This window comes from Phalacrocorax carbo, chromosome 21 (genome assembly GCF_963921805.1).
Source record: "Phalacrocorax carbo chromosome 21, bPhaCar2.1, whole genome shotgun sequence".
Lineage (NCBI taxonomy): Eukaryota > Metazoa > Chordata > Aves > Suliformes > Phalacrocoracidae > Phalacrocorax > Phalacrocorax carbo.
Window position 1 is genome coordinate 5,105,059 of NC_087533.1, and position 9,241 is coordinate 5,114,299.

The 9,241-nt window shown below is 51.8% G+C and overlaps 1 protein-coding gene across 1 annotated transcript in view; it reads right to left on the reverse strand.

Annotated features, from left to right (window-relative positions):
* Nucleotides 1–4,577, reverse strand: part of TECTA (tectorin alpha) — a 29,037-nt gene extending 24,460 nt beyond the window's left edge. The window contains exons 1-2 of the mRNA XM_064471086.1: nt 4,399–4,577; nt 1,161–1,294 (exon numbers count right to left, since the gene is read on the reverse strand). Coding sequence (XP_064327156.1) covers nt 1,161–1,294; nt 4,399–4,462 — 198 coding nt within the window. The 5' untranslated portion in view covers nt 4,463–4,577. The remainder of the gene's footprint in view (nt 1–1,160; nt 1,295–4,398) is intronic.
* Between the last annotated feature and the right edge of the window lie 4,664 nt (nt 4,578–9,241).

Below are 9,241 nucleotides of genomic sequence, written 5' to 3' on the forward strand. Positions count from 1 at the left end.
GGCAGAGATACAACTTCATCCTACCAGCGGTGGCCAAAGGCTGAGTGCAGGAAGCCCCAAGCAGGACAAAACCCTGAAAAGTCTGCAAAACAGGGCTCCTATGGCGCAACACAGGAAAGGCACCCATCAGAGCAGGACGGCACCCAGGCCAGCAGGGACACTGCCCTGGGGCCTTCGGAGAGCAGCTCTGCAGCACTGAGACACCTGGTCATACGACACGGGTGGCTGCACGGCACCAGGGCTCCTGGGCAAAAGAGCTAAAGCATTGGGCCCACTGCCTTCAGCTTTGCTGTCTGCAACAGATCGTGGGGCTCCCCAAGAGCAGCGTGACACGTGGTGCCAAGGGTAGCCTCCCCAGAGCCTGCTGAAGATAGTCCCCAAAACACCAACTGTATTTGCAAAGCGTGGAGAACAGGTGGCCCTGATGTCCCAGGTGCTGAAATCTCCCATGACACAAGGATTAGAAACCCGCTCAGGATTACTGCTTTCCCAGTATTGCTGTGTATGAGTATGAGCCGGTCAGGCAGAGGAACAAATGAGTCTTTGCCTCTCTTCTGAACCTGCAGGGCTGGCCGGTTTATATCCTGCTTGGGACCAGGAATACCCACAGAGGTGGGCTCACCGCAAAACACAGACACGATTGGGATCTGGCGTACGGTCACACTGACAGGCTCCTGTCTAAGGCACTGTTTCGGTGTGCTCAGGTGAACTTTCTCTTAGCCCAGCCCAGAGGAGCCAGTGTCCCCTTTGCCAGGCTTTTGCTGGGCCGTCATCTGAAAACAGCAGCAGCCTGTCCTCGTCTCGGGCACCTATATGCGGGTCCACACCATTGCCTTTTTTTCCCCCTGTGGGTCTCTGCGTGTTCTTGTTTCTTGTCGTGTAACAGGAATAATGTTCCTTGTGTCAAGGCCTTACCGTGCTGTACCATTTAATCACCTACAAAGAAAATTTATTGCCTTTTATGTTCCTTCCCCATGAACATTAGCCCATTAAATATACCTTTGACTTTCTTAATCATAAAACCTATCAGTTCATGAAATCTAAGAACTTGTCAGGTAGGTGCTAATAAATCTTCCGATCCCTGACGACAGGGAGACCGCATTTAAAATGTAGCTGCTAATGGCAGGGAAAAGAATAAAGGGAAGGTCTACTTCACTTACATAAATGCTTCTGTACGGGGCTCCAAAAAAGATGAATGGGATGGAGATCTTGATTTCGGGAGAGCTTCCATCGTCAACTTTGGGCGTTTTCGTGTCGTTCTGCCAGAATGGATACAGACTTGCCATGGTGTGAGCTGCAAGGAGAGAGAGGACAGAGCCCTTACAGCAATGTCAGGGCCAGTCCTGACTTCATCGAGCCCAAGGCAGGGGCCCTGGTGCTGTGTATCACCAAAGGTTGCCCTCCTGTGAAGAGCAAAATCACTGCCTTGCCCTCTCCTCCTTGGTGAGGTGCATAAGCACTGGGGATGCCGAGGGTCTGCTGACCACCAGACTGAGCCTAAGCTGTGCGGGGCTTTGGGGCCGGGGTGACACTCTGCTGTGCACTTGAGGCCGCAGACTAACAGTGGCTAGCCACAACGGTACTTGGCCACAATGCCATATTCTGCATTGCTGCTGCTGAGGAAAACAGCACCAAAACCCAGCAGCACCAGCAGCCAAATGTGTCAAGCCAGGACACAGGGGTGCTGCCTCTGGGACAGGGTCATCAGAGACAGCATCATCCGGGGGTTATTTAGGGCAACAGCAAAGTGACCACAAGCTGTGCGGACAGCGCGCAGCTCCACGTTTTGCTTTCCGTGTGACTGTGATCCAGTCATAACGCCTTTGGTCTTGGCTTCATATCGGGGCAAGGGCAACAGGTCCACACACACCCCCACCCCGCTCCGGGGCTTGCCGTTTTCGACATGAGGTGCTCAGGTGCCTGGGGACCAAACAGCACCAAGACCAACCCCCAGAGCCACGCTCCTGGCAGCGGCTACCTTCCTCGTGCCTGCACAGCAGCGCCTTCCCGCGCGCCAGGGCCAGCCCGCCCCGCCAGGCCCCCGAATGCTCCTGGCACTGGGCTACAGCCTGCGGTCTTGTGACTGCTCTGACGTTTCCTGGCAAAATTAAGTTTCCTGCTAAAAGGCACTGCCAGCGAACCTAATTGCCTCTCCTAAAAATATTTCAGAGCATGGTTTTGACATGTTTCAACACAAGCCTGTCACTTTCTACCAGACTAAAATCCATTTTCCATCGGCTTGAGTCGCAAGCGGGCACTTCTGGCCCTAGGGCACATGTCCTTTCCCGTTCCAGGCCCTGCCAGATCTCTGCTGTCATCTCACCCCCTGTTTCTTCCAGTTAGCTACTGGTGTGGCTCCTCACAGAGCAAATGGGGATTTTGCTGGGTTTTCTTCCCCCTCCTCCCCTTTTTGATGTAGAAAAGCAGTACCCTGCCCTCGCAACATTCAATCTTGGCCAACATGAGCCACCAGGCTCTGAGCAATCCCAGCTTTGTTTGCCTGGATTCAGGACATGCTTTTATTTTCTAGGCTCCACCCTGTGCTGTCAGGGGCTTCCAGCTGAGGACAGCTTGGTCTGCGCCCTGCCGTTATGGATGCAGGAAGGTGTTGTGCAAGCTGGGGGATACTCTCTGCTAGCCACCCTGAGGATGTTCCCTGCTGGAAACTGCCTGGGAGCAGAAAGAGTTGCCGGCTGACCCTCCTTCACAGGCTCAACTGGTCCAACCTTCCTTGGGGAGAAAGGAGACAAGGGGAAGCCTGGCCTAACCCTGCTGGCGTCCTGACTTCCTAAGACACACACGCGTGCCCCAAATGCCCCACCGGACATAAAGGGAGGCAGCGTGTGACGGTGTCCGAGCCACAAGCCTGGTTTCACAGATACATCCAAAGGGCCGCAACAAAACTGACTGCCAGGTAGTAAACCAAGTCATTTAACAGCTGTTTCACACCTGATGAGTTATTGCAGCTAAGGCATAGCTACAAGGCATGATTTTACTTCTTTTTTAAACAGCAAACTCAGTAAAAACTTCTTGATGCCAGCTTCTTTAGCACTACTAGCGTGACACTACCATACCTTTGCACGCATCATGTCATCTAGCCAAGCGGCTAGTGACTTTTGCCCTGGTGGCATTTCCCAAGGGTAAACTGGTGGCCTCATTTCCCACATGAGAAAAGAGGGTCACAACTTTTGCCTGAGCTGTCCTCAGCCTGACGGCAACTCAGCAGCTGACCAGGGAAACGGCTTCCAGATTTCCCGACGCCCCAGCCCTAGGCTCCCTGGCTAGGGGTCCTCGAGCCAGCCACACATCTAGTACCAGCCATGCAGCACACATCTGCCACATTAACAAGCTACAGAGGCTTTTTCCTGCCCATAGCAGTTCTGCTTGCCCTTCTTTGACTTGAAACACAACAAAGATTAATTACCCCATGAGACTAGGGAGCTGCTCCTGTGCTTTTCCACATTACAGAAAACCACAGGTCAGAAGGTGTCCCTGGCTGCCGGCCGGTCTCACCTCCTGCCCAAAGCAGGGCTGAGCCCTGAGCAGGTCAGAGCTGGTTGCTCGGGGCCTTATCCAGCCCAGATGTGAACACCACCTCTTCACAAAACAAAATCCACCACACGAAACGGAGTGCGAGTGCCGGGAGAGGCTTCCTGCTGCCGGCTGCAGCCCTGTGACCCCGCCAGAGGCACCTCCACATCTGCTGCCAGATGTCCTCCGCGAGCACCCCATGGGAACCTCGCTACCTGCGAACCACGACATTTTGCTATCGCTCAACCGATTTGCCCTTTACTGAACGTAGGTTGGTCAGCCCGCTCAGCAGTCCTAACACAAAGATGTTTCAAATGCCTACTTCGTAGCGACTGGCAAGACTATCACAACCTCCGGAATCCCCCGTGTGTGCACACACGGCCATAGAGATGATATACGTAAGCAGACGTAAAAGGCTGACTGAGCTCGACAACTTCTGTGCCCTGTGTACCCTGCCGGCTTTGCCAGCTTTGGATTCTGCGTGGCACGCCAGCTCCTCGTTCAATGTAAATGGTCATCGCTTCATTGCTCTCGGTGAAGCGAGAGCCATTTGCGCAGGCTGCCGATCCGTCGCTCACGATGCAAGCTGTCACTCACACAAAACCATAAGTGCACGTGCGCTTACTCATGAAGGCACACCAATCTCCCTGCTTAGCACTCACCCTTAAAATTGGTGGTCTCTCCATCCCCATGGGAAATAAGTGGTTCACCCTGGTTCTTGTCCTTGCTCCAGCCTACGGGCTGGGTGTGTTTCCCGAGCCCCCTGTACTTCTAGGGTCTCTGGGCACAGCACTGCTCCACAGTGACTGCTTTCCCAGCAGAGCTGACGAACGTCAGCCTCCCAGCACCTGGGTGGGAGATACTCACCTCGCTGCCGTGCAGTTAGCACCAGAAGGGCCACCCAGGTTCCGAGAAAAGGTTGCTTGTTCATCCTACAGGAAAGAAAGAAACCTGGACATGTATCACGTCAGTAGTAAACTGCACCCCCAAGGAAGCCCCGGGTGTCGCTGAGTGCCGTTGCTTCCCGAAGCCACCCAACTGCTGCTGAGATGCAGATGTTTCGCAGATGGAGGTCCCTCACCCACCAGGCAGACCCGAAATGCCTACTCCGTTAAGTAGTGTAATGAGACCTCCCAGGTGATAACAGCCCTGCAGGTATTGTCAAAGTAAGCCCATAGCCACACAGAAGAGCTGCTGCTAATTTCACGCAGCGTTTGGAAGTGATAAATAGCCCTGGCTCTCCATGGGCCATCTATTCTCCTGATAGCTCAAAAGCAATTCCTCCCTGATCCGCTTAGCGCGAGGATGCTTCTGCCTGACTTCAAGGGGAGCAGCTTCGCGCTGCTCCAAACGCAGGAGCCGATGCAGAGCTGCGGCGTGCTCTCATAGTTAAGGGGTTTCAGACACTGCTTCGACTAATCCTTTGCGCTGGCTCCTAACACAGTGATCACTCACCGTTTTTGATGAGTGTGGAAGAAGCACAAACATTTACACAGCTGGGCAACTCCTTGCTGTACAGGAATCAATGACAGAGAAGCAGATACAGAGCTGGGAAAATCAAAGTGAAATCCTGCGCCAGCTTTAATTCCTTCTGTGCCTAATGCAATTTGTTACTCATTATTAATCCAATAGAAAATATCACTAAAACACCTGCTTTGATTTCTTCGCCCATCGCCTCCGTTCGTTACACACAGGCACGGCTCACGTAGAGCTCCCAAGAAGGTGCTGCGTGCTCCCAGCGTGCGTGTGCCCGCTGGAAAAGTATGCTTCAGATGCGAACTATATGCATGATGTACAGCCTTAGTTTCAATACCAGCAGCTGCGTCTTCTCAGCTTTATACATCCCATGCATTCCAGTTGTGTGGGCGCACCGGCTACCAAACCCAGCATCTCTTTATGTTCTCCCTATAGATTTGTTTCTATAGTGTCTGAGATCCAACTCCTATGTATATCCACATACATACATACATAATGACATGAGCACAGGACTACAGCAGGGAACATGCTATCATCTGTCCCACCTCGCTTCCACTTGGCTACCATTACCAGGCGCTCGTAAAGCGTGGAACATGGTGGAAGGGAAGTTCCTCCCTGCTTCACTGCCCCTCAGGGCGCCGCTCGCATCAATGCTGGCCGCAGCCTGCTTCTAGCAACTGTGTTCTGCGTTGAGAAAAATTCATTCCACCAAGGAAAAGTCTTACCACATTCCCTATCTTGGAAATACGAAAGCAGGACAACAGAAGTTTATATAGACTGTAAATCCGAGTCACTGTGGATTTGTTCGCAAAAAACAGGCAGACAATGACTAGTGGAGATTATGGCAGCCCAAAAACAAGAGCAAGACTGGCACCACTTGGGAAACAAAACAGACAATAAAAAATACATTACTTAACATATCACATTCAAAAATACAATTTTTTTAGATATGGAAAAAAAATTACCAACCTGTTTCGTAGACTAGAGGAGCAATCGGGTCTGAAATTTTAGACTGATCTTGGTAGACCAGGGAAAAATCCTATGTCAATGGAGAATGCATGCCGGTCCTCCTTTGCCAATTATTGCTGATGACTGAAACGACGTCTCGGTTCCCTTGCTCTTGCAACTGAAAAGTCCGTTTTCTTCAGTGCTGTTCCAGGGCTGGAGGAGTGTTGAGTTGCAATCACAACTGTTGCCTCTATTGATAACCAGCAAGCTAATCTGTAGATCAGGTTCTGGCCTGGAGAGGGAGAGAAGCCTCTTTCTTCCCCAAAGCTCACCCCTTCGGGTGAATTCAGATGGAAATGTCAGCAAGCTGGAGCTGGGCTCGCGGCTGTGCTGCTCAGCATCGCTTTGCGCTGAAGGAAAAAAAAAATAACAAAAACCCAGCTCAGAAGAATTGAGCCCCTTCCTCCTTTGTGTAAGGGAAAAAAAACCCATCTATCTAATGTTACAGGATTAGCATTAAAGAGTGCTAGGCTTCAAGCACTGTTCAAAGGCAGTGCCCCAAACCTTCCATGGAGTTACTTTTCCATCCAAGTCTTGCTTTAGTTTCTGTAACACAACGTACTTCTGCTTTTACAGGTGGAAGAGGGCAAACTTGCCCAGGGCAGCACACCCTCTCCAAACCTGCCGGAGAGGGTTTCGCCGCTGTTCCCGTTTACACTCTCCCTGGAAGGACGGAGCAGCATTTTTACTCCAGCCTGTGGGGAGTTTCCTGGGGGGCTGCTGTGAGCGTTATTCCCGTTGTCTCTCACACAACCTGCGATTTCCACGGGCAGTTTCCCTGCCTCTGGTGCCTGGGCTGTACAGCACACCTGCAAGCGCCTGCAGCAGCCGGGGACGTCGGCTGCCTAAGTCCTCTCTCAGCACTATCCTCATCCTCTTGCAGGCGCCCACAGCTCAGCCATGCCTCTATCTCCCTCTCCACCGCCCTCCACCCCTAACGACAGCGTGTCTCTGCAAGCCCAGCGGCTTTGCTAGATACACAGCTACCTTGAGGGACAGAACTGGCCCTGAGCTGAGCAACTACCAGGGGTGCTGATTGTTCCTCGGCACTCAGTGGCGGCTGCTGCTTGTCAAGTGTTTCCACCCGTGCGGATCAGCGGGCTCTCGCGCAGCCTCGCTGACGGTGCGCAGGACCGCCGCCAGCCCCAGAGAGCAGCGCCTGCCGAAGTCTGCAAGCCGTAAGCCGCAAACTGCATGACAGGGACCGCGCTCTTCATCCGAGCCCCATCTGTAGCACGAGAGCTGATCTCTGCTTTAATTTCGTTCCCGTCAATGTCGGATGAGAGAGGAAGAGAGAGGCAGAAGAGCAGCTGAGGGGTGAAGGATGCAGCCACAGAACCCTGTCAGTGAGCTGATTTGTACAGCCTTTGTTAAGGCTCAGGTAAGACAGGTGGTGCTCCAGCCCCAGCAGTCTGCCACGGGAAAATGGCCATGGACGTAACCGCACATCACAACCTTGGCAGAAGAAGGATTTTCCCTTCTGACTTTTTTGGTGGGTGCCTTTTACTACCTGTTTTCTCTGCTAGGAGGCAGGTATCCCTCCTGCGCTCCCTGTACACCTGCTCCCCACCCTTTGTCAGGAACAGAGAGGGGTCAGGAATGCCAGCAACAAACAAGAAGCACCTAGAAGCCCAGACTTTTTTCCCAGGACCCCGGCTGCTCCTACAAGTGTGTTTACTAAGTTCACTCCCGAAGTGCCATATCTTACCTCAGCAGTTTCTTTTAATACATCAGGACACTGGGCAGTACACCGCCTCCACAGCAAAGCCCAGTTTGCTTTCTCTTCCAAGTGTGGCCATGCTAGCAGAAAGCTTTGGGTTTTGGTTGTTGTTGTTTCGCTTTTAAATGTATTTCTTCCTTTTTTTAAACCAACAGCTACTTCAGGAGGGCAGGGGGACTATAAAGCACTGACTGATATTCCAGGGGCAGATTACTTCCAGCCTGCCACTCCACATTCCCCAGGCTTTTCCTTTCCCTCCCATACAAATCTTCAATGCTACCTGCCACAGGAAAATCAATTGACTTTTCTCGTCCTGTAAGACAGAGAAAACTGGTGAAAATAGGTTTCCCTCTGCTCCTTAGGCAGTTTAATATTCTGGTCCTGTTTGTCCTGGGCAAGTCTACACTGATGAAGTTTGATTAGGTTTCACTGTCTCTTTGGGGAAGGCTTTGTCTTCTAGGCTATTTTCTTTTGGCAGGGGATGCTCCCATCATGCAGTACTGAGCACATCCGAGCTGAACAAACAACCGCTTTTTTTTTTTTTAAATTCATTTCTAGCAGAAAACTTCCTTCCCATGCCTGACCTCAAGAAAAACCAAGCTTCAAAAGATGAGACAAGGTGGTCTCCGTCTGCTTGACCTCGGCAGCACAACCACAGGCAGAGGCCCGTCACATTCCCGTTTCAAGGGACCTGGCCCAGCCCAGGGAGGACGCTCTGGCAAGGGGTTTGCGCAGGAGCTGCATCCCTTCTGGAGGGGCATCTCCCTCCTCGTGCCTCTCCCCACGGTCATTTGGTGCAGGCCAGCATGGGCTAAGCCCACAACTACTGCTTTAGTGGGCCATACTGCCCACCCCAGCAGCAACTACAAGCCTTTCTTTGAGGGTGAAACTCATTTTAACCCCAAGGCTGGTTGTCCCCGAGGACACGGAGCAGTTAACAGAGCAAGCGCAAGCTCGAGCCTTGTTCCTCACCTGGAAGCGGAGATGGGTCACCGCCCACAAAGAAATACGGCCCAGAAGAGGACTAGGTCTTCCAGCACTGGGGCTTCTCCTTTCGACAAGCAACATCTCACGCAACGAGGTGGCTGTGCCCAAGCTCATGGGGCAGACAGCTGGCACAAACAGTCAGCAGAACAAAAAATCTCAGCAGCTTTTACGCTGCCATAGGTGCACGTTAAGTGTGCAGGTGAGACAGAGGGCAACATTTTGCTTCAGGGAACACAGAAGTGCAAAACTCAGGACGCTTTTCTTGTGTAAAAACTTACATAAGTTTATTGAACTGATCCAAACCAACTACCTGTTTGGCCTGAATTCCACTGCTAAGTCTGCAGGCAAACCAAAGGCAAATTGTGGGAGTGGGGAAGTGTACTCCCCATGAGAGAAACCAGAATAAAAAACAAGATGGACTTACAGTTCTTCCTTTTTCTTTAAAATTATATATAGATGCATCATTAATAGGGAGCAAGAACAGACCTTCATGTTTAAATTATATTTTAAGTTTCCAGT